General features: G+C 42.3%; 1 protein-coding gene across 1 annotated transcript in view; it reads right to left on the bottom strand.

Annotated features, from left to right (window-relative positions):
* TMEM269 (transmembrane protein 269) overlaps positions 1-26,651 on the bottom strand; it is a 713,721-nt gene that overhangs the window by 515,529 nt on the left and 171,541 nt on the right. Inside the window, exon 2 of the mRNA XM_044063247.1 lies at positions 10,590-10,643. Coding sequence (XP_043919182.1) covers positions 10,590-10,614 — 25 coding nt within the window. The 5' untranslated portion in view covers positions 10,615-10,643. The remainder of the gene's footprint in view (positions 1-10,589; positions 10,644-26,651) is intronic.

Genomic DNA, 26,651 nt, shown 5'->3' with positions numbered 1-26,651 from the left:
CAAGGCTTCTCATAACAGTTCCAATACCAGCTACTCTGGAAGGGGCATTAGGTGAATCATAAGCACACTTCAGAGTGTTTGGTGACTTCAGAGACAGAAGCAATAAGGGAATTCATGGAAGATTTTTCTTTCCTTAGGAAAGGGAAAAGTAGATGTAATGTTCCTCACATTTTCAAAAGTTACAAGCAGAAACTTTAACGTGATATCGATAATTAAAAATTCTAAGTAAATGTCATAGAGGCATATACTTGTTGCCAAATATACCAAAAGTCTTCCCACCCTTATCAGAAATGGAAGGATTAGCCTTCACCAAATTTTAGCGGCAGTAGGATTTGTCAAAGAAATCACTACATAATCAATCAGATCTGGGATTAGAAAATAATTTGTAAGAATGTGGAAATTTATACAATATTATCTGCTTTCTTAGAGGCAGCAGCTTGCTGTCAGTTAAGTTGTTGCTGTGATACAAATGTCATACAGGAGAAGCAGGAGTGGTTTCAAGAAATTCAAACTGTAACAAATCATATTTTTTAAAGATACTGGAATATCATAGTGTTCCCACTGAAATACTTGGTTCATTTGAGAGATCGCACATATGATGCCAGGGTACATCCATCCCAATCTGGCTAAGCAGAGAAACATTTCCCACTCCTTTTTGCAAGACTAACAAGATTGGTTCTCCCATGCCTGTCAAGGGCACTCTTATAGCCACAGAGAACATCTCTAACCCCCAATCTGTGATAGCAGAATGGACTACAACAAAAAGAGCTAAGCTGAAGATGAATGGTCTGTGGAACCAGAAATGGCCACAGCAGTCACCCATCACTGGCTGAGGTGTATATGTAGCCTACTGAAAGGGCAAAGGATGCCTGAAAATTTTCTTCTTTTTTTGGCTTGAGAAAGGAACAATGGGGGAACTAGTAAACCGTTCCATTGTAAAGTCAAACATGAAGCCCGAAGACTGAATACGACTAACAGCAACAGTCAGCAAGAGTTTAGAAACAAAAAAGGCAGTGTTTTCCACAAAAAAAATCAAAAAGCACAGCATACACTTACCCCAGACACTAAAAGTAATTTAATAAAAGATTTCAGCTGGGTGGAAAAAAAAAACATAAGCAAAAGTTATGTAATTAAAATAATGCTAGATCCACCTTGTCTCTTTCTGTCAATCTCAACTTGTGGGTTCCTTGGATTGCATCAGATGTAACACCAGCTTACAAAAGCCTTCAAGCTTTGAAAGTCAAACTCATCTCCCATCATACCCTGTGAGTCCAATTCTCCTCAGATCAAGTTAGATGTATTTGTCTACAGATGTAATAATAATGAGAAATGTGAATAAACCACCCTAAAGAAAGTATAATGTAAAACAGACCAGTGGGCCCCCCAAAAGTTCTGAAGGTTGGCCCACATGGCCTCCCAAGAAGTAAAACAGAGATGATAATTTGGAAGGAGGAATCCTGAGCAGATTGGCTGAGACAGATGGAAGAAGGCAACAGGGATCCAACACTATGGTAAGTACATACCTTTTCAGATGTAGTGCTATCTTTTCCATATGTCTCATCCTGTAGGACAGAGTCCCCAGCCAGACTGACAGGTGGTACTAGGAGAGAAAATTTTGCAACACAACAGAGCTAAAAGCATATCGTGACCTGGACTTGAATGTCAAGTTTATAATGAGCAATAAAGGTATGAGTATTAGATCAAGGTGCCAACGCACATCTACAAATAGTTGCTGAAGTGGCACCTGCTCCAGTGGAGTGAGCTTTAAGTCTGTGGGGCAGGAAAAGATCTTTGCTGGAGTAAAACAAAAGAAATATAGTTGAACAGTCATCTGGACAGGTTCAGCTCAGACACTAGCTTTCCAACATTTGCTTTAGAAAATGAAACAAATAACTGATCAGACTTTCTGAAATGTTTAGTTCTGTCCAAACAGAATCTCAGTTGATGATGAAGATTCAGACAATGAACCATGTGTCCCCCTTGTTACTGAAATTTGGGAAGAAAGCATGAAGCTGGATAGATTGCTTCAAACTAAATTCAGAGGTAATATTGGGAAGGAAGGACAGACTGGGCTGCAAGGAAACACAGTCCTTGTGGGAAAACCAAATAGGGAGGTACATTGGACAATGCCTTAAGTTTTGAAACTCTTCTGGCTGAAGTGATTGCCACCAAAAAGTTTTCTAAGAGAGGAATTTCAAATCAGTGGTGGTAAAAGTTTCAAAGGGTGTGGTAGTCAAGGCCTGGGGAACCATGGAAAGATCCAAGAGAGTAAAAGGATCTCTGACCGGGGGGGGGGGGGGGGGAGTTAAGCAGGAAGATGCCTTTCAAAAGGCTTGCAATAATCTCAAAGATACCAAGGGGAGATTGACTTGACCAGTATGGAAGTTAGAAATGGCCATCAATTGAGCTTTGATGGTGGAGTAAAAAAGGTCAGCTAAAAGTTCCAGGACAGCCATCTAGATGGGCTGAAAGTGGTCTAGACCTTTAGAAATATCCCATAAGGGGAACTTTTCCATTTGGTTAAAAAGACTTTTCTTGTGGAGGTCTTTTAAGAAAAGCAACATAGATGTACAGCTCTCTGGGAAAGCCTGGGATCTCTGGCCATCAATGGAATAGGAGAAACCATCGGCTAGTTTGATGGACTTTAGGTTTGGGTGAGTTGGACACAATGGGTAAGAAATCAGATCCAGAATCAGATCCAGTGCCCTGGGCAGGTGTCTTAAATGAGATCACAGAATAGAGAACCAGTCTTGTTGTAGCCAAAAAGGAGGAAGGATCACCATCAACCTGCAATGGGCAGCTTTTATGAGAGGATTCAGGGGAAAGGCATACAGGAGCCCAGGAGGCCAAGCATGAAAGACAGCATCCCTCAGTGACTGTCACTGTGAAGGGACCATGGCAAAGTTGCTGCTGCATTTGATATTGAAAGGACTGGCAAAGAAGGTGCAGCAGGGCTGTCCCAAGGAACTGAAGATTTGAGCCATCACTGAGGGATTCAGAGAACTCTCACGAGGCATCAAGATACTTCTGATGAGACTGTCCAAAAGTATTTTGGACCACACTAGTGTTTGTGTTGTAGTCAGAAAGCACTGAGATGACACTGCCGGTTGCCAAACCCTCATAGCCTTTTGATACAGTGGGTAAGAATGGGTTTTTCCTTCTTTGTATGTACCAGACCATGGACATACTGTCTGTCTGTCTGGCTAACACATCCTTGAGTAGAAAGTATGGAAAATCCTGCAACATGTGGAGGACAGCTCTCTTCTCCAAGAGGTTAATGCGAAGATGGGTCTATGTGGAGGACCAAGTACCACTGACCATCTTCCTTTGAAATGCCCCATCCCAGGAGGGAAGCATTTGTGGTGACCATGGCTGTAGGTTGGGGAAGAAAAAAAAGTAAACCAAATTGTTTGGAGGTCATCCACCAGGATATGTAACACTGAAGGACTTCTGTAAGGGGAATGGGAAAATCCATAGGTTATGTCATCAGTGACCATTGGATGGGTAGAGTCCATTGCAAAATCTTCATGAAAAATCTGGCCAGTGAGATCAAGGGAATAGATGCAACCATAAGGCCTATGAGGCACAAGAAAAGTGAAACAGACTGCCTCTGCAGAGCTAGGACGTGACTTGTTTGTATATGTATAGAATTCAACCGTGAAACAGGAAGCCTGTCGATTTGACTGGTAGTGTCCAAATGGTATCCAATAAACTTTAGAATTTGAACAGGCTCCAGGCTGAACTTCTTGAAGTTGACTGTGATCCTTGGGGAAAGGCACTAATGGAGCAGGAAATCCTTCACTTGGATCAATAATGTTCTTGAGGCTGCAGAGAAAAGTCAGTCATCCAAGTACAGGAAGACCCAGAATTCATGCAGCCTGAGCCTCACTGATTCCTGAAAAAGGCTATGAGGTTAGAAAAATGAACTCCCATGGCAGATCCCATGGCAAGTTTTGCCCTCTTGCTAGCTCTTCACTCCATCTAGTTACATAAGCACATTCAGGCATGCCAGTGAACTGCGATACCAGTGCCTGATGCACAGGCTGAACCACTGGCTGCATTGAAAAATCAGCAGCATGGAAACATTAGAAAAAGAATGTATGGTGGATAACTGCATTTCTATTGATCTACACACCTCTGAGAATTACAGAGATGCAATAACTTAGACATTTCAGTAACAAGGTCACCTTAGAGTCTAGTTAAATGAGCCATATAGTTCAGTTTACAGATGCCAAATGTGGCTGAAATGTAAGTGCGCCTATCCAAGCGGTCCAATGCCTGAGGCTCCCTGCTTGGGGAAAGAGCCAATGCACCCTCTTCCAAGATGTCCTTTTTATCAGCTGCAGCAGCTACAATAGCATCTATTGATGGACCCTTGCTCCAATGGGTCCTATCCTAAAGGGAGGGCCAAAACCTTGTCAGAATTACACGGGCTTGGCTCCACTGAATCAGGCTCTCTCCAAGCCCTCCAAGACACTAGATCGATATGGGTGTTCAAAGAAGATACTACCTGTGACATGGATGGGCTCACACCGAGGGCTTCCAGAAACACTGACTCCTCGGGGAAAGGGGCTTCAGTAGTCCATCCCCTCCTTGTCACATCAATTCCAATAAGCTGTCAAAGGAAGCATCTTCACAGGGAAGCTTTAGGGACCCTTCTCCTTCATCAAGATTGGAGTCTCTGGTAAGATATTCCTCAGAAGTGTCCAAGTGCTTTCTTTAACATAGGCTCTTTATGTGTGTGTCTCTTGTGGAGGAGATGTGGGGGGGGGGGCATAAGCCAAAAGGGAGCCTCTGGTCCAGGGTTGATCACAGCCAGCTGATACAGTCTGTCCCATGGACCACCTAAGAGCTGCAGATATGTCATTTAGATATGGGGATTGGGATGGATCCAGCATCAGTGCCAAACCTCTAATCTCAGAGTAAGACAGCAATCTTTCAGCAATGTCTAATGCTGAAGCTGGACAAATGTCAACAGAGCCCCTTCAATCCTCCAGTCTCAGGGAAGGTCCCATTCCAACCACTTACTGGGTGACATTGAGGCTGCAGCTCATCTATCTGCAGCCAAGCCAGCCAGGGGAGAGAAGGATCCAAAACTCCTGAACCCAAGCTCATGGGTTTGACTTCATGGCACCATGTGGAATTGTTAACACTGAATCTGAGGATATCAAGGCAAATGTTGGTGCCAAGGGCACCCAGGCCATTGGCACCAATGTGGATGCAAACCAGATCAGTGCTAGATTCAAAGTCAATAGTGCTGAATGGAGGTCCAAAGGAGGAAAATAAACTACTGACAAAAAAAACCTTGAGCGATCAAACCAATTGAGAGAAATCCTGCACCCTTGGTGCAGCATGGGAGAGAATGATTCCAGATTCCATTTGGGTCTTTAAGAAGCTGGTCCAGGCTAACATTCTTCATGCTCATGGAAGAACTCACAGACCTAGTAGAAGCCATTGACAAAGGCCTTCTTGGGTCCAGGCACCAGAAAGGAAAAACCTTGAGTCTGAAACGAGGAGTCTCAGAGTCGAAGTGAAGACAGCTCTGGAAAGACTTGATTGAAGTAATAGATACATGAACCTTGATGATGAAGCTACAGATGCAGGTCTCGAAGGCAGCTTATTTGCAGAATCAGTGAACGTAACCAAGGGCTCACCAGACCCTGGCAAAAAGTAGCTCTATGTGGGAGTCTGCACGTGGGTGGCAGATGGATCCGACTGCCTTGAAGTTTTAGGTATCAGAACCAAAAGTCTGGTCCAATCCGGAGACCTTTTTCTGGATTTTTCTCCTCACTTGTCTTCTAACCTCTTCTCAGTTTTTTTTTTTGTACCAACTTGTCTCAGTGTTTTTCTTTTGTTCTGTTCTTCTCTTTCTCCTTTCTCATTTCAGTACTGGGAGAAGCAGATGACAGTCTTACTTTGGATGACATGGTGGAGGGCCCTGTCTGTGAAGGAAGCAAGCCTTTAATTATTAATTTTTCTCTCTTGCCCTGGATGGCTCTGGATCTGAAGGCAGCACAAATATCGCAGTTTGCCTGAAGGTGAGAGGCACCCAGGCAATAAATACAAAGAGACAGTGGACGTCTTGAGGAGGTACCTTGTGTCCACAGGTTGAACACTCCTTGACGGTTTGTCAAACATAAGAAAACAATGTTCTGTGACATTAATAGAACTTGTTGGCGGGAAAGATTTGTGTCCCAAAGCCTCCCCCATCTGTGAAACAGACTCCCTCTCCATCTCAAGCAGAGTACCTCTCTAGCCCTCTTTAAGAGGAACCTGGATGGCTGGATGGGAAACAGAAAATGCACCCCTGGGATTCCACCTGTGTCCCTCCTGGACAGCAGATGCTGGCTTTGTGGGAACATGGGTAAAATTCTCGGCTAGACTTATAAGGGCCTCCAGGCCAATAGCCTAGTATCATCTTATGAACCTACGTACACTTAAAACTGTCTACAACTATGTAAATAGAAATCTAACTCTAATTACACACACACACACACACACACACACACACACACACACACACACACACACACACACACACACAGAGGTCTACTTCAGTAGACCAACTTACCTAAGCACCGAAGTCCATATACCCGAGATAAAAACACCAAACAAACCATGGTACCAAATGGCAAAATATCGTAAGTTTAACATGGGGAAGGAGTCAGTTGGCCAACATGGTGACCTTTGCCCTTTTCCACACTGCAGTGCAATCTTGGAGTTGGTATATTTAAGTAGGGAGGTTGTAGCGGGCAAACCCCCCCAGTTGGATGGGTTGAATTTAGTGTGGTTTGTTTTTGTGGTGTTGTTGGACGACTGACTGTTTTCCCGGTGTGAGGTTACAATGTTTTTTACGTTCGTTACCTTGGTCTGTTCGGAGTTGTCATCTCAGTAAGTCGATCTACTGAAGTATATCCATAAATATATATATATATATATATATATATATATATATATATATATAAAAAACAATAATAAGCACGATAACAAGGAAGGGAAAGCACATTCACTAATCCACTAAAAGGCAAACACTAGCACTATCAACTAACACTACTAAAAAGTTCTGAAAGAAAAAAACACTCAGAAACAGTCTTAAGGACTTAAAACTCTACCTACTTACTAACCTAACCCTAACACAAAAATATATTATCCGAAATACAAAATTCTAAAGGAAGGAGTCAAGAGATTTTAAAACTGGCTTTCACTTGTTGTGATCGCAAGAAATGCTCTCAGAAACACATCTGGATGAATAGGCAGCAAACAAGATGTGCGGTGGATCAGACAGAAGGAGGAAATTGTGGGTAGGGAAGAAGTCAAGAGTCTTAGATGTATTCAGGTGTCAAGGTCGGATCTAGTTGTATCCGACAACCAAAACACTGAATCAAAGAAAAATAGCACTGGATCGTCAGATATTACAGTTTTTACATTTTTTTTTAACACAAAAGTAAAAAAGTATCAATTCACTTTTAAAAGTGAACATAGCCTTGCAATAAAACACACGCTCCTATATTAAAATAAATTACTTCACGTACATAGTTAAGTCTCTGTCCGATATTAAAAATGTGGAAGGTTATTTCCCTAATAGGAACTTATGTGCCCAACAATGGAGAAACACTAGCCAACTGTAAATCCTTGAAAACCTGTAAGAGGAGTTGCTCTTTTGAAGCAGGAAAGTTCTGAAGGGCTTGACAGCCAAACCACTGAGTTTCTTCAGCTTTACCCAAGCTGTTAATGGTTTGGGTGAGGGGAAGGTGCCATTAGGGTCTGAAAGCTAACCAGCTGTTATATCCTGCATATGATACAATCTATATAGCTAAGACTACTGCAGCAGTGATCAAATGATGAACATCAACAATTAAAGCTGATGTATGCAATACCACACCAAGGCTATGCTTTACAGTGCAGTGACTAGCCCCACTGTATATCAGACATTACCTAAAGTATAAGTACACAACAGAAAACAGCCAGCACCAACTGGAAAGGAAGTTTAAGGTATAAAACCACAGTCAACACAAACCGGTTTTGGTGCGGTTTGTGGCTGATTACCTAAAGTATGTAATACAGTAGTGAAGGCAGGGCATAGTTGTCATCATTTGCACATGTGGAGAGGACCCTACTGACAGGGATCAGCCATGAGTACATCAGTGGAAGCCGGGTGGGAATGTAGAAGAAGTGAAATGTGTCATACAGCTAGATAATGGGAAAGCTGGGTACACTGTGCAGTGGGGGAGGGGGGTGATTCTTAATGGATGGAGTGAAGTGGCCAGATGTTGTGGGTACTTCCTCAGTTCTGAATCCAGAGGACACAGCTCCTGTAAATATTATTGCAAAATGCAAACTAAGCTTTAACAGGTGTTGTGGGATGTCAAGTGGAAGTGATGCAGACCATGAACATCTTGAGCTATTGATATTTTCTCTCCAAAGAATGGCATGGTTATCAACAGCTACCAGCAAGAACAATGAGAAGTGTATGACTGCAACCACTTAACTGTGCCATTTGCATGACTGCCGCACATGGTGTGTCTGCATAGGCGGCCATACTGTGTCGCACCAGTCTCCACTGGTAGGAGGTGTGGAGGAGGTAACAGTATGTCATCTTGATCTACCTGCCCTATGGAGTGTACCTACAATGGAGAAAGAGGAGTGGTGGCCACAGGAATAGTGTAGGCTCTGGTATGTGGGGGCTGATGGCCCTAAGCAGTCACTGATGGCACCCAGGTGCCTAACAACATGTCAATCAGTTGATCAAGGCACTGCAGACCCTCACATATGCTGTTACACTGACCACATACTATGGCAATTATTTCTGCCATGGTAGTGGTGGCATCTGTGCTGGGATGACTATCAACACATGTTAAATAGAGACCTTAACCTAGCCTGCAACATAAACAGGACTTGCTGGACAGACAAGCATGTCTCACAGAGGATCCCTGTCCTCTAGAACAAACTCCCAATTCAAGTTAAACAAAGCTCCTCGATGACCTATTTAAGTGTAACTTGGACAACTGGATGGGAAACCATAAATTCACCCTGGGGGGTTTCACCTACGTCCCTCTTAGATGGGGCAGTCAGTGCTGATCATAAATGTGCGCACTACTATAGGCTGTCTAGGGCCAATAACCTAATAACTTCCTATGATCCTATGAAATAAAAATTAAAAATGCCAACTGTGACACTCCATTTAGGTAAGAAGCAGGAGCCATGGCATTAACGGCTACAAGCACCCTACTCCCTGCTGCTGTCCTCACGCTCTATGGTGGTGCTACTGTCCAATTCTGGTGCATGGACAGGTAAGGGGGTCCTCCCTGTGTAAGGCTGCCAGGCATAACCTGTCCTTTCATGCCTACTGGAGATGTGGTGGTAAGCTCCAAGTGCTAAAGAGCTGCATCAATGGGTGTTAGTGGCTGAGTACCCTCTACAGCTATCAATGCTGACTGTGGCATTGTGCCCTCAGGCTGTGCTAAATTTAGGCTGCCAACATCAAACTTCAGTGCAGCACTGACATCAGGGCATGTCCTGTTTCACAGTGGAGGACCTCATGACTGTAGCATCCATACACAGATAAACACTAGTAGGTAAAAGTGCTGATATATTATACTCTTACTCCCCAGTGTTTCAACAACACTGCAGTTAACAGTGTATGCACAGAAGGTAAGCAAACCACTTTGTCGCATACACTGCTGTGCCTGCATCCCACGTCTTCACTGGGGGAGTATAGCAACAGTCCTGTGATGCTCCCACACCTAGCCATCATCTTCTGTACAGTGGCATGGGCCTTTATGTGGGCATACTGAATTATAGTGACAATCCTGTGACAGACATGTTGTGTTTCTCTGTTGTAGCCACCAACAGCATTAACCAACATTATCAGCTGAAGCCACACATATTCCTGGATGGGCCGGTTGGTCCTACTACTGCCTAGAATCCAGTGTCTATTTTCACAGACAGCCTGAAGTAACACTTTGGTCATTCAGCGGACAAAGATACATGCAGCATCATCTGTAATGCTCCTACACCCATGCTGTAGCAGTTACCACAAAGGGTGCCAAGTCTGCCATGCCTCAGTATCACAGGCCACATCCCTTTCGCAGTCCAGTAGGTTAGCATGGGATCCATGCATCCTGTCATCTGCCTATATACATTACTAGTTAAAAGTAAAAAAAAAAATTCTAACTTACTGTGCACTGTACAGGTAATTTATATGGATCAACACATTAACAAATTCATTAGATAAATGTCATAAATTCTTGAAAGCAGCCATCTTAAACTATACTTCTTCTTCAGTCACTGACTTCTGGGAAATGAATGATAAAATTGGCAAGTTGTAGGACTACAGCAGCATTTTGTTAAATTACAACAACATAACACTTTAACTTAGCATAACTGTCCCAGACTAGAAAAAGCAAACAATCCAACATCCAATATATTCTGTATTTCCCTATTATCTCAACACTGCTAATTTTATTACATTTTAAAAGTAAATAAGACATTTTTCTGAGAATGGGTTTAAAAATAATCTAACAGACTACTGTATGTATACAGATGAAATCTTTAAAACAAGATGTTCTTATTTTTAAGAAAAAACTCACCCGATGGATGCACTAGTAAAAGCATCTTGGTAATACAGTACTTTTGTAGGCAGTCTGTAAGGAGAATATAAAGAAAAAAATAATTTTATTTTTATACTTCTTCACTCAACTCACATATAAAATGTCAGTGCAATAAATGAATGCCAACATATTTAGTATGTCTTTAAAACAACATACACTAGGATTTGGAAAAGATTATAGTGATGCGGAAGCCTTACCTAGGAAGATTTCTACATTACGCTAAGCCTTTCCATGTTGGACAGGACTCTCCATTACAGAGTTTTCTGGGCAGTCATAAAGCACACAGCATTCTCACTAGGGAAGTCTGAGGAGCTGCTAATGCTAATTAGCCATGTGCCCTCCCCTGGAAATGCTGGCAGCGCCAGATTAACTCAGCAAAGACATTTTATGTCTCTACTCAAAAAAGCAAACTCCTTTTTTTAACAGCATTCACCCATTCATTCCTATGGGAGTAGGCTTGGTTCAGGGTAGATACAGTGGTGTCACGTGTGCGAGTGTGTCTGTCTGTGAATGTATGTGTATGCCTGTAGGGGCTTTAATTCAGATAAATATGTGTGTGTGCATGTACCCGCGGTGGTGGTGCTGCGGTAGCGTTGTCGCCTCACAGTAAGATGCTGTCCGGTTCGATTCTCAGCTAGAGCATCTTCTGCATGGAGACATACATGAATGGATGTACCTTCGTTGAAGGCTGTGCGTCAGGCCTGGCAAGCCGGTACGTAAAAATCAACTGCCAATCATTAGCGGACCAGAGTTCTGCTGTGGCGACCCCTAACCGGGAAAAGCCGAAAGACACAAACAAACAAACATGTGTGTGTGTGCATGTGTTTATGTGGTCACATTACAGGAGGTATGTATGTGATGCTGACCCTGGGTGCATGTGTGTGCTTGTGAGTGTGTATGGGGGGGGGGGGTTAGAATAACAGTTAAGGTGTTTATCTTATAGAAACAAGGTGCAGGGTTTGGTTCTCACCTTTGGAGAGTATGGTTAGGCTTAAAAAGGCCTCCTGTGGTCATTAGCCAAGTAATCATCAAATAATAATGGAAAGTGCATGCATGTGTGTGTATGTTTGTGCATGGATGTGTGCATGCCTGTACAGGAATGAATGCAGATGAATGGACGTTTGTGTGGTCTCACTACTGGAGGGAGGTATGGGTTGCCGTCTGTGTGCGTGCGTGTGTGTGTGTGTGTGTGTGTGTGCGTGTGCGTGTGTGTGCTGGAGGTCCCTGTTATAATACTAAAATGCCACATTACTGAATGGCAAAATAGCGATACTGTAAACACTGAACCAACTTTTTGTCGAAAAGCTGGTATTTCTTGGGATCAGGTATTTGCCCTTTTTTCTACTGTGAAAACTTCACTCCTCTGCCCCCCCCCATCAGTAATCAGTGAAAACTTCACTCCTCTCTCTACCCATCAGTAAAACAGGACATCCCCAGTACCTGCCACCCTCCCCTTATTTCTAGGCAGCAAGTCATCACTGCCCTTTCAAAGGCAAAAAATACAACCTCCATGGGATCCAATAACATCCCAGGCTGCATCCTACAAGAACTCAGGCAGGAACTTGCAGCACCATTAGACACCCTATTTAACCAAAGCCTGAGTATCGGCTTCATCCCAGCCGAGTGGAGGACAGCTGCTGTCATCCCTTTGCACAAAGGTGGAGCGTCCTCCGATCCAGGAAATTATAGACTCATCAGCCTAACTTGCCCGATCTGCAAGGCCATGGAGCAGATTATCATGAAATTCATTAACAAGGACATTGGCAACTTCCAGACATTTGATCCCACACAGTTTGATTTTGTCAAGGGGAGGTCATGCCTGTTAATTTGGTCGAATTCTCTGAGACAGCCAGCAAGGCCACAGACGAGGGGAAGACGGTGCACATCGCCTACCCTGACCTTGCCAAAGCCTTCTATACTATACCCCACTCAGGTATATTAAATAAACTCTCTCAACTAGGCATCTATCCACATGTTACCAGATGGGTAGCAAAATGGCTCACTGACAGAACCCACCTAGTCAAAATAGGAGAAGCTCCTCAAGTACTAGACCCAAAACAAGCGGTATTCCCCAGGGATCGGTCTTGAGGTGTCTGCTGTTTGGGATATACTTCTCGGAGGTGCAGGCCAAATCTAGTGGGCTATGGCTGACCAAGTTTGCAGATGACTGCAAGCTTGGTGCTCTCATCAATTCCTCTAGTGATGTGACCATCCTCCAAGAGGGTCTCACCCAAGCAAATTACCGGTACCAGAAACATGGCCTCAAACTGAATGCCAAAAAGTGCATCATCATCCCTTTTGGGGACAGTGGCATCCCCACAAATTATCACATTGATGATAAGGTACTAAGCACGCAAGCAGTCGTGATGGACTTGGGCACCCAGGTTGATAGCAAACTGAATTTTGACCACCATATTGCCTCCATTGTACGAAAAACTTGCTACATGGCCCACCACCTTAGTAAGGGTATCTAATCCAGGTACAAGGTGGTCAAAATATCCCTGTATTCTTCCCTTATAAGACCAATTATTGAGTACAATGCCCGTTTCGCATGTACATCACAAAGCATATGCAGCAGCTGTTCCACAGATGTTCCTCACCTGGAGAATCCACGGCCTCAAACATCTACCCTACACAGATAGGCTAAAAGCCTTGTCCCTCTACTCAGTCTCCTACAGACTCCTCAGAGGTGACCTCTGTCTTGCATGCAAAGCAATCTCAGACCCCGCCCTGATGGGATTGCTGCATATCTGCAAGTCAAGCTCCACTCAAGTAACCCACACACGTGATCAAAACCTGGTCTGTGACATCAATAGTACTTGTTGGCGGGACAGATTTGTGTCCCAGAGACTCCCCCTTTTGTGGAACAGACTCCACGTAAAGTAGAGTACCTCATTAAACCTTTTTAAGTGCACCCTGGATAACTGGATGGAGAACAAAAAATACACCCCTGGGATTCCACCTGTGTCCCTGCTGGACAGTGGCATAGGGTGCTGACTTGTTGGAACATGGGCTAAATTCTTGGCTAGGCTTGTAAGGGCCCCAAGGCCAACAGCCTAGTAACTTCCTATGATCCAAAGTGATCTCAGAGCTGCTATAAATAATATGTAAATGGTGGGGGGAATGCACAGGGGGGCAACACTGTTTTTTGTGACCAGCATTTAGATATAAAGTCTGTTCAATATTTACAGTGTCAATATTTTGCAATTCAGCAAAATGGCATTTGAAAATTGGAACATAGAAACGCGAGTCATGTGGGTGTGTGGACTAGTGTTTCCCTGAATGTTACTGAGAGTGTGCGACTTGTTTTGAGATGCTTGAATATATGCGTGTGTGTGTGTGTGTGTGTGTGTGTGTGTGTGTGTGTGTGTGTGTGTGTGTGTGTGTGTGTGTGTGTGTGTGTGTGTGTGCTCAAGCATGTAAGGGAGTACCTACTCTACTGCAGTGTGTGGGCTGGTGGTACAGAGAACACTTGCTCTGTCATAACTGTCAGTTCAATGTTTGATTCAGAGACACAGTAATAAGCTGCTAATGACATGTTAATTTGTACAGCTTTACCATGTCAGAAATTGTCTCTGTCACTCTAACTGCCCAACCTACACTGGTCAATTCTCTCAGGTGAATGTAATCTTTATGGATTCTAGCCATAATGTGGCCCCATTTTAAGGACAACACTGCAAACCCAGTGCGGGACAAAAATCACTTTTCTTCATTTTTCAGAATGTAAGGATTCCATATCACTAATAAAATGTTACATGTGCATAATCTCAAAACATTCTTCTTCATAACTTCTATGCTGGGTAAGGCCTCTTCCACATGATCTTTCACACTATACATCACATCTTCTGTGATTATATGTTTGTCCATTTGGGCCAGGTCAACTTTTTCTTTTTTGACATTAAAGTACTCACCAACATTAAATTTGTCAATACTGTTAAACTCAGCACACCTAATTAACTTTAACCACTAAGTAAATGCCAAGCAACAAAAGACTGCTAGAGTTACTGCAAGAGCAGGCCAATCTCGGCAAGTACTGTGAGAAGTCCCTACTGCATCCTTCTTTAGGAGTTTGTCTGTCTGTAGCACTGGAAAGGCAGCTACATGGACTTCGATGCATACCCTTTCCAATCTCTATAAATTGGATCTTTTCTGTGGGAGCTGAGCAATGTCTGCCGCTGGATTCTGGAAGGACAGGTTAGCATGAGTCGGGGCATGATTTGCTTTAGTATTCTTCCCATTCAATAAGAATGATACTCCTATACTGATACCCATGGTGAACACATGCAGCTAAGTAGTAACAGAGCAGTGTATGTTTACATAGTGGAATCACCACTACAGTATAGACTCCAACCTACTTTCTTCCTATGCACATTGTTTCACTGGTGGTGCTTTTATTGTTTGTCTGCAACCTGAAGTGAAATAGGTGTCTCATGAGGTCACATCTGACCTTTTACCCCGACTTCTCACACAGGCACACTTGTTCAAGATGAGGTATCTTGTCATACCAAAAACAACTGCTAAAAGACATGAGCTGCTCTCACTTTTCTGCCTGGTATCAGGCTGATTTCCAGCAGGGGGTGGAAACCAGCCCATGTAAGTGACATCCAAAGCCCTGGAAGCAGCAACAGCTAGGTGGTCATCCACGTCTGGATCACACTGTAAAGTGGAAAACAGGGTGTTCGTACTGAAGAGTTATAATTTAGTGACTTTTCTGGAAACTAATGTGCATGTATTTCTCTGTCTCCGTCTGTCTGTCTCCACACATGTTTATATGAAAAATAATGTTGGAAAGGTTTTGGTTAAAATTGGTACGATTTCACTGGAAGGCATTGGGCTCAGTATGAGGTGGATCAAACCCTTAGGAGTCAGGAATTATGTAAGTCAGATGTGCAGTTGCAAAGGACAAATTTTATTTGGGTGTGGCAGGTGTTGGCTATTATTCCAAGGCAGCAGTGCACAGTTACCATACAGTATTAAAGTCACTCACGCCCTCACATATATTAAATGATTTGCAGTGATACGGATCAAGTGACCATACCCCTGCTCATATGACATATCTGGTACCAGAGACCTTTTTTTTGAAACCCTGTACTGTCACATATTTTGGAAGTAGTGGTGACATTAAAACATAATGTACTGCCCATTTATCACATTTTTGGTCCAATGTAACTACACTGCATGACTGTCATCATCTCTCCCTCTTAGCCATTTGTTCCCCTATCAGCAGAGATGAGGATCAGCTGGGAGGGGCCATCAGTAAGGCAGCCATCAGGGGTGTTTGGCACCTTTTTTTCTTTAGACCTACCCCCCCACTGGGTCCAACCAATGATAACCCACTGGTGGAGCATGCAGTGGTTATAAGGGCTGCACCACCGCTCACTTCTGCAAGACGTCTCTGTCCAGCTACAGCAGGTACAATGCCATATCTCCACTAAGGAAATCAATCCAAATGTATGTGCCTCTGAGCACCTGTAGTCCTCCTCTTCCAGGGATGGGAATACCACTGCTCCCTGCCTGTATCATCAAATACCTGAGCAGATAATCATACTCAGGCTGTCTGCGCCACAGTTAGGCTTTATCATATATTTTTGATGGCACTGGTGACATATACTATACATTTGTGTTGTATCACATGCATAGCAGTTTTGTCACCAGAAAGCGTACATACCATAAAATCACAAGGTAAAAATACTGCAGCAAATTTTACATAGCAGTAACTGTTTTATTTTTTTTTTAGTCAGAATAGCTAGGGGAAACAGGAGCAAATGAGCTCTGCAGAGTATAGAAAAATGTCAGGGTCACAGCTAAAGAGCGCAAAACTTTGGGGAATTTTGTATGCTGTTGTGTTCAACAGGAACACAGCAGCTCTGTGTGCAGTTGTAAAACAGTTCATTGAAACTGGAGACGGCCTGAACTTTTGCTAAGATGGAGACAAGACAGCACGAGACAGAAAGAGCTCTTGAGACCCTTTAAGTGATCTGAATACTCAAGACTGTGGAAAAATGCTTTTAACCTGCATTATGGACAGCACTGCTGACTCATATTTAGCCTTCATTTTTCTTAGCATGCTGCTTAATGCCCAACAGAAAAAAAAAATAGAGGAAAACCTTCAGAGGCTGTTTTAGATCAACCACAAAGGCTGCAAATATTTTACAGAAGTGAGAAATGGCAGAGCAAAATGCTTTGGGACTGGGATAAATTCCACCTTGCAAGAGTATATTAGGAAGGCAGATGGCAAAGTGAAAGATACTGAAAAAAAAAACTTAACCACGCACTCAGACCATTTAGTCAAAATGGATACTGATATAAATGACATTAAAATGAGGCTGAACGCGACCAAAGTAAAACGAGTGAATGGAAAGTAAAGTAACAGACCTGGAAGACCGATGCCACAGGGAGAATTTATGGTTTAATGGTATATTCTGGAAAGGGCAGTGGGAAATTATCTGCTGTTACTTATGACCTAGAATCTACAGGAATGAATGCAGATCCCAGTGGAAATTACCAAACTGAGAGAACACACATTATTTCTACCACTACATCTTTGATCTTAAGTTTCTCTGGCCCATGATAGTGCAATCTGAAACTTTTTTCACTGAAAGAGAAAATACAAACTCAGTTACGGACTCCTGGTAAAGTTATTAAAACAGGTGAAACGAGTGTTCTTTGCGATAATGACTCTTCGGCAATCACGAGGGTGTGGAAATCAGTATTGTTAAAAGGCTCACTGCAGAAGCAGGCTACAATACCTTGTGAAGTTTCATATTTCCCTGCCCAGAGAAGCAATAAATTTCACTTATCCTGAAGGTGAATTAAGCAGGATACAACAAAGCCATTCTTCTCCCCCTGTAAGTGCCAGCCACAACAAAACTCAGTTTCATCTGTTAAAAGAAAAAAAATTGCATAAGAGGCAGTCTATCTGTATGTGTCTCGCTTCCTATCTGCTCTCTCTTTCTCCTCTCTTCCAACTCCTTCCCCTTACTGTTTACTATTAATTTCCTGTCATACAACCCTCACTCACTGTAGGGAGGGGACAGCTAATAGTGATGCTAAGGTGTGATAGAAAAGAGGGTGAGTAGTATTCTAAGAAAGCAACTGATACAAGGATAAATGCAGGCAGTATCCCCACAGAGCATGTGGGCTGAAATTCTTAGACACTGCAAGAATAGCCATAGCTTGAACACATCTTCTCTCTTCACTCTTATATGCATCCCCCATACTTATCAACCTCAAAAAGTCAGAACTAAGAAAATTAGAATCATGTTGCAATAAGATTGCCAAATTTGCAACAGATTCCACATATTCAGCCCATCACTGTCATGTCAATGCCTCAGAAATCTTTCTTGGTTGGAACTATCTCATGTTATGAACTATAACCAATTAATAATGGCTCACAAAATAATGCACAATCTGACAACGTACCTTACCTAAAAAATCTTCTACAACCCTAGTCTAACATTTGTAATCTTCGATCATCTAACAAAGACTTATTCCAAGTAACCAAAATGTCCAATACAGCAGCCAACTCTCTTTACTCTAACTTTGTTGCCAAACATTGGAATACCCTTCCACATAGTACTAGATCCATAAGTAATCTTAATCATTTCAAAATATCTCTCAAAAGACACTTATTTGAATCTTGGCTTTTCCCATGTAACACTCCAGGTTAATTATTAACTTAGCACTGCTTATACAATTTGGCTGTACATACTAACTCTTAACACATCCCTTCTAACAACACTACTTCTCTACAAGTAGTTACATTCCTAGCTGCAACTCTCACCAAGGAAGCATTACTAACTATGCACTACTTTGCCTAAGTGATTCTCCCTACTTAATTTTCTAGCTAATGTTATGTTCCTCCACATATACAAGTTCAACCATATATTTGTGTATATTCGTCTTTAAAGTCTTGTTTTATTTGATACTACGTATATTTTTTTTAATTTTTTTATTCTGTAAATGTGTTAACACTCTTTTGTTTGTGTGTCTATAATTTCTATTACTTGATGTGATGACTTTGTATGTAAGCTGTGGAGTGTCAACTAATCAAGATTAAGCCAGTAGTGCGTGACCTCTGAGTTATCAGCCATGGAATACACACTCTCCATTATCATCCTGTAGGAAAACGGAGGTAAGTCAGAGTATTATCAGCAATGCTATGACAGGCTAGACATCAGTCCCTTAACAAATCTCCTAACAGATGCAAACAAATCTTTATCTAAAGGCTTCAGAGACTTGTGCTTCTGTGCAGGTGTGGAGATGCAGCTATAAGTGGCATTCTGACTCCATTTTACATCGAAAGAGCAGGACGGTACTTTTATTCCATCTACATTTACCGTTTTAATCCCTAATGAAATGTCGGCACTCAAAATGCCCAGTGCCAAAAAAAAAGACCGAAAACATATAACAGCGAATCTTGAAAGTTGCTCTTCTTCTCCTTAAAACTTAATTTTGCAACCCCCCCCCCTTCCCCGGAACTTATACACCAACTCCGAGATCATCAAACCTTTGAGAATATTCAGAGAATATTCAGAGAAACAGCATCTTTGACTTAGTATGTACAAATCCAATCTTTCAGCCATTTAGTCTCTGCATTTCAGGACCTGTTCTAGCGAGTCCCGACATTTCAAATAGTTACCATTGTCACATATTGATTTCTGCAAAAAAAGCCATATCTTTCAAAGTTTTTCTCTGCTTTCAACTGTTTTTTGCTGAAAAGCTGATCTGCTGTGTATCTGCAGTCACCTGAGTGCTTATAGTACTCAGTGCTGAATATTCCCTGGTGCTTGATTCACTGTTTTTTTTTCTGCTTTATTTACACTTCACAAAAACATAAATTATGTACTCACCATATAATGATGCACCCGTGTTGTCCATTTTCATTCTTCTTCAACTTAAGGGTCTCAGATCTGACTTGGCCACTTTTACGAGACTCACAGATCCTGTTCTTGAGCTCCTCCCTTTACCCAAAATGTCCCACTCTCATGGTATACCTCAGATTGAGTTTGCTGCCCCAACAGTAATATATACATAACACTACAATAAAAAAGAAACAAAATAAGAAAATACAGAAAGGCTGGAGCTCAAAGCAAGGAACTGCTGAATTCCCAAAAGGGCATTCCTTAGTCCTCACTAAGAAAGTGGGAAGGGGATTGAATGGTGGGCAGTTGCAGAAGAATGAAAATGGACAACACAGATGCAGCGGTATGGTGAATACATAACTTTTGCATCTGATGTTGTCATTTTCACTCATTCCTCAACTAATGGGACAGAGTTCCCAGCTAGATGAGCCTTGGGTGGTCCTCATGGAAGGATATTCCAAGTACAGCAGAACCAAATGCTGCCCTATACAGGTATGAGCATTGGACCAAGTGACAGCTACACAAATACTGTCTATAAAAGCTGTTGACCAAAAGGCTGAAGAGGTAGCTACAGATCTCACAGAATTTATTTTGGGTAAAGCTAAATCTCTTTATAGACAAAGGATATGTAACCAGTTAACTGCTTGGCTGGAGTTATTTAGAAAATGCTTCACCCAATGTGTTCTTGGAGAAAGATACAAACAACTGATCAGATTTTTTGAAATCCTGTTTTCTGTGTAAATAAAACTTCAGCTGTTGATGTACGTCCAGAAGATGCAGTGTATATTCTCCTTTGTTTGAGAATTTAGGAAAGAACAAATGTAAATTTATGACCTGATTGAAGTTGGATTCGGAAGCTACCTTAAATAGAAAGGATGAGTTTGTGCGTATTGAAACCCTATCTTTATGAAAGTCTTGCAGAGAGGGCGTGGAGTTCAGATACTTATCTATCAGAGGATAGAGCAACTAGAAAAATTGTTTTCCAGGACAAAAACTTAAGGTCAGTCTTAGACAGAAGACTCAAAGGGAGGTTAGGTAAGAGCCTGTAAGAAAGCAGTCAAATCCCAAGAGGGGGTGTAGAATCTTTAACTGGGGGCCTGAGTAAAAAGGTACATTTAAGGAAGGCCTTGCAAAATCTTAAGGAAGCCAAGGAAGAACAATTCTCTCCTGAGTGAAATTTTGAAATGGCTGCTAGCTGAACATTAATAGTAGAATAGCTCACCCCCTTGTTAAAAATGAAGACCAGAACATTGACAACTGCTGAGATGGTGTGTGGGGGGGGGGGGGGGTAATCCAAACCTCTTTAAAGGGAACAGATTGAAAATAATTTCCATTTACCTTTGTAAATTTTCCTGGTGGAAAGCTTCTGAGAGGATAAAAGAATCTGCCAAAATAAGAAAGAAAGCCTGAGTTGCCTAGCCTTCACTGAAACTGGAGAAACCATTTGTTTAACTTGATGGCACAGATGTCTGGATGTTCCATCCCTGTCCCGTGAGACAGAAGGATGTGGATCCAATATCTAAGGTGGATAAATAAGATGAGGCTACAGGAAGGGAAAACAGACCTGACAAGGTCAAAAGGGTAGAATGAGGATGATTGTGCTCTTCAACCGGTATGCTTTCTGTAGAAATTTGGAGATTAGGGTAAAGGGGGATAAGCATAAAGTAGACCCGAGCACCAATTGTAGACTACAGCAATCTCTCAGTGACTCCCCTGGGGAGAGACCAGGGTAAAGAACCTCCTGCACTTGTTGTTGAGGAGAGAAGCAAAAAGATCACAGCAAGGCTAGCTCCATCGACAAAAAAATTTTCTCCAAACTTTGACTGAAAGACCACTCATTAGACATCAAAATGGATCTGCTTAGTCTGCTTTAAGCATGTTGGCTTTCCCCAATATGGGAGTTACCAAAAGAAAGCGACCAGAAGAAGTCTCCCATTTCCAAACTCTCATTAACTCTCGACACAACAAGTAAGATCTGGTTCGCCCCATTTGTTGATATATCAGACTACTGACATGTTGTCCGTATGCATCACAATCATCTCTGAAGGTAGAATATCTTGAAAAGCCTGTAACTTTAGTATGACAGGCCTCATTTCCAGGAAACTGATGTGCAAACTGGCTTCTTCAAGGGACCATGCACCTTGGACTGTCCTTCCCAAGAACTGCCCCCCACCCAATTTGGGAGGCATCGTCATGACTGCGGCTACTGGCTGATGGAGAACGAAGGTATGACTTTGGGAAACTTTTTCTGAATGAAACCAACAAAGAAGATATTCCTTGCAAACTTTGGAAATCTGGTTTGGGGTGCTTACAGCATGCTAAAAAATATACCACTGTACTGAAAGAGACTATTGAAGGGCATGCATATGATACCTGTCTAACAGAACTAGAGTTATTGCTGCTACCATCATTCCTAAGGCTTGGAAGATTAGTCTTACTGTTGGATGAGAAAGAGAGATTACCTTCATGACCTGAGACCTTAAGAGTGTGAACCCTCATCACAGGAAACAAAGCTATCCAGTGGGTCATGTCTAGATGAGCACCTATGAACTCCAGGGTCTGAGTAGGGATAAGCGGTGGTTTAGTGTAATTAACTGTGATGCCCATATGACAACATAACTGGAGCAAGTAATCCCTTGTTTGAATCAGTAGATGCCTGGATATGGAAACACCCAGAATACCAACAGTCTCCAGGTGAACTGCTATTACCTAGAGGCTGTGGTGAGACCAAAGGGCAGTGCTCTGAACTGGTAATGGCTACCACCCAGCCGGAAGGACAGGTATCTTCTGGAGTGCCTGCTCATTTTAATATGATAGTACACATCGTGAAGATTTATTGAACACATCAATTCATCCTTTCACAGTAGAGGTAAAATGGACTGAACCATGACCATCCGTAACTGAGTATTTTATATACTGGTTGAATTTGCTGAGATCCAGAATTAGTCTCAAATCCACTGTCTTCTTTGGCACTAAAAGAATCTTCAGTAAGTTCTGGATCTTTGTTGGTCTGGTGTAACTTTTGGATGACTGTTTTTTTCTAGTGAACTAGTCCGTTACTTTAAAGTCTGAGGTTAATACAGAATTAGAAATGACACAAGACACCAAGGCTCAAACTTAACAATTTATTAAACAAAAAACTTACTAAATAAACAGGAAAACTAATAAATCATGTATAACTAATAAATCATGTACTTATGCATAAACAAAATCATCTTTTCCACTGATGGGGAGACTTCAATCCTATTTAGTGCAGCTATCTGTTCAGTCAAGGCAGGGCCGACACTGGCAAAATGGCTCTATGCTCAGTTCAGGCTGATCCTGTGATCAAATCCGGATGATGATTTCTATTTTAGCCTTTGAGCTTTTTATAGTCTTGAACAAACAATCAACTAATGACATAAAGATCACAAGCTTATCATGAGTTGATGGAATATTTTAGAAAATTACAGATCATTTCCTAAGTTGTAAACAAGTTTCGTAATGTCTGGTCTTATGCCTTACTTCCTTTTTCTAAAGAACAGTTAGCTCACAAACTTGTGATATAGTTCCTCATTGGAATCCCCCATATTCTGGTAAACATCTTTTAGGCTGATACAAGTCAACAAAAGTTCAGTTATACCAGTAATCAGTGAGCAAGGTCTGCTCTTAAGCATATTGTATTGTTACAATATTAGCAGCATATAGTGAGGTAGATAATCAAACATACACAGTGGTATGTGGCTCGAGGCATAACAAAAAAAAGGTAGACTGTGTGGATCCGTCACATCTAGCAACTTTTCTATTTCCAAGGCTACAATTGCTTCACACTAAAAACCAAGAAAAACCAAAGGCACAGAACCACTACGAGCTGGATACAATTTATTTTTAGCACTTTCATCAGTCATAGTTCACAACTGACGAAAGCGCTAAAAATAAATTGTATCCAGTTCATAGTGGTTCTGTGCCTTTCGATTTTCTATTTCCAAGGCTGCAGCCTCCCTCTGATTGGGTCTAACATGGGGATCTTTATCGGTTATGTTGGAGGAATTTGGGAAAATGTTATGAAATAACCTCTGGATGTGATTTTCCTCACCCAAGTGTCTTTTGTGATGGATGCCCAGGCTTCTGGGTGCAAAGTTAAGTGAACCCCAATTGCATCCAGTGTGCAGCAATCAAGTAATCCTTGAGAAGCAATGGTAAGGTCTGTCAGAGAAGGTATCTCTGAAGCCCTGGTTCTTCAAGCCACCTCTGCCATCTTCCAACAGAGTTTTCCCCCTCTGGCCCAGAAAAAGCAATCTCCTCATGATATCTGGAAAGGCACTTGGGACTTGCAAAATCACATCTTTTTACTACCTCACAGATTTCTGGAGAAGGATCTCTGAAGAGTAAAAAAACTGATCCCAACGGCAGGCAGGATCTTTCCATCTTGTTCACTTCTTTTTTTTCTTTAACTTTGAGGCTGAACAAAGACAATCCATCAAAAGCAGCATTGATGAATAAAGACTTGAAAGGCTCCACAAAAATCAAACAAGCAAATTCAGGCATGCCTCCTGACTGCTATGCCTGAACCCCCAGCCCTACAGGTACCCTCAGCTGCATGACAGATCAACCTCATGGCTGTACTGGAGATGGACTGTAGGGTGGACAATTGTGAAGAAGCTTTCTTCTGGTCCTCCAGAGACATGGACCCTGATAGAGATTTGGAAAGCTCCTTGATAAAATCCCTTTGTAGCCTGGTGAAATGTGTCAAATAGTTCAGCAACCAAAAGGCAAAGGTTGCTGAGGCATAAATGAGCTTTTTAAATCTGTCCAAGGTCCTACCCTCTCTTAATGGCTGCGCCACCACCATGTCATCTATAGGGACTCCCTTGCTCCAGTGGGCCCTATCTTTAGCAGGAGCTAGAAACTTGTCTAGTTTCTTAAGTATAGGTTCCACTGTATTGGGTTCCTTCCATGTTTGGCATGAGATAAAATCAATTAATGCATCAGCTGGTGGGACCAACCAAGGCAAAACCAGGCCTGCCCCGAAAGCTTCCAGAAACTCCAACTTCTTTTGGGAAGGGATATAGGATGACCATTCATCTCTCTGTTTAAGAAGTTCTAGGATCTCTCCAAAGGAGACACTGTCAAGTGAAGATCTGGGTAACCATTTCCCTTCATCAAAATTCATGTCTTTGGTAACAAATTTCTAAGGGGAATCTAGCTGACTCCTTTTGCACATTCTCTTCCTGGGGACCTCACCGGTGGAATGGTCTGATGAAGTATCAGAAGAAGGTGGGGGTCCTGGATGAGGACTGGTTGAAGGCTTGTATGGGGTGGCTGTCCTGGCTGAGTAGGCAAGACAGGATCAGTGCTCAAAGCCAGTGGAGGGAGAGTGGGATCCGAAGAGGGTAAGGATGCCCCCCTCTAGGTAAACAGAAAGCCCTCTCCACAACCTTAGAGGTAGAAGATCCAGGAGAAACAGCAGCCAGTCACACTGGCACTAAAGCTACCTTTTCTGACCTCTGTAACCCTGTGGATTCCTGCCTCAACAAGGGAGTCAGGGCCAAGCTATCCAATGCCAAGGTGCTTAGAGGCAAGGATGGCTCTAACAGCTTCAGAGTTGATTCCCAACCCCACTGGAGCTGGCACAGAAGCTTCAGCTCTGAGCATCACCCCACTCCAAAGAGGTTGGAGCTGGGCAACTCAGCAGAATGGCCAGAGTAGAAGAACAAGTGTTTTTTTGGATCTGACAAGGACATCCTTGAAGATTTTGCACCCGAGGGCTTCAAAACCATTGGTCTGATCGGATGAGGAGATGTGACATGATGCTGACAGGACAACAGGCTCACTGGTCCGATGGGAGACAGAGAAGGAATAACCCCCATCTGAATCTGACACTAAGAAACTTCCTCATCATCCTATTCACCTCTGCCTTAGACAAGCTCCTAGAAGAAGTGATGAAGTAACAGAAAGTGGTCGGGAAGATTTTCTAGGAGTCTCCTGGAAGAAGGGAAAGTGGAGCCGAGGAGGCATCAGACCCAGGGTGAAAAGTGGAGATCAGATCTGAGGAAACTTGGATCTTGATGTACAGGGAAAATGTAATATCTGATGTCTTGATAACTTTAGTCAGTGGCTCAGAAATTGGATCCAAACAAAGAGAATGATCTGGGGTCCATTTCCTGTACTTTCTAGCAGCCGAGTCAGACTTCACTTTGTCAGTTTTACTAGAAGGGGTATAAGCCCTAGTCGAGGCAGAAACAGCAGAAGAAAATAGCAAACCTTTTACATAAGTTTATTCCTTCTATCACTTAAATCATGGGAGATGAACCCTGAACAAACAGAACAGTCCACGTTTAGGTGGGCAATGCCAAATCAATACACACACTCCATGTGGGCTTCTGAATTAAGAATCTTTTGCCCCCAGGAGATACACTTTTTTAAAGCCAGTAGGCTTGTCTACCATATCAACAAAACTAATCTATTCCTAAAACACAAAGGCGAAAAAAGAGACTTTTTTTTAAAGAAAATACCTACAATGGTATTCAAAGGATTACCTAAATCAGGTAGACAGAAAGAAAGAATACCAAGAATAGTATGTGGGAGAGTACCCTGACACAGGTAGAAAGGGCTGACAAGAAAGGAAAAGGTAGCAGATAGAAAAACAAGCAAGCTCTGTTTAACAGTAAAGGAAAGAAAAGGAAAGCAATGCTAAGTACAAAAAAACTCAAAAAAGGAAATAAGACTATCTGTTAATCTCTATAGCTCGAGAGAAGAACTCAGCATCTGAACAATGTGTGGGAAATGAGATATGATGTATACCAGGAGACTGGGGCATTATGGGTGAAGGGAGGAGCTTAAGACCTGGATCCTTGAGTCTGGAAAAAGCAGCATAGTCAGATCCGAAACCCATAAGTTTAGGAATGAAAGAAAATGACATCAAATAGTACTTTTACAGCCAGTTTTGTCCAAGTGCTTGAGATATCTAGGAGCAAGTAGAGGTTATTCAGAGGCAGGGGATAATTTGTTGCTGTTTCTGGGTAATTAGCATTACTGGCTAAAGCCTTATATGACATTTCTTTTGTTCTTTCGCTTTTCCTGGTTAGGCATCACTTGCTTGTTTCTTTATTTAAGGGTTCAGAGAGTGTTGTACTTCTGGGCATATGTGGGTAAAGAGCTAAATATGACAATATGACTCCCTTTTACATCCAAAGAG

Source organism: Protopterus annectens, chromosome 2.part1 (genome assembly GCF_019279795.1).
Source record: "Protopterus annectens isolate FY-2018-M chromosome 2.part1, PAN1.0, whole genome shotgun sequence".
NCBI lineage: Eukaryota > Metazoa > Chordata > Ceratodontiformes > Protopteridae > Protopterus > Protopterus annectens.
The sequence above is the reverse complement of the archived record's forward strand: the minus strand, read 5'-3'. Positions and strand labels throughout refer to the sequence as shown.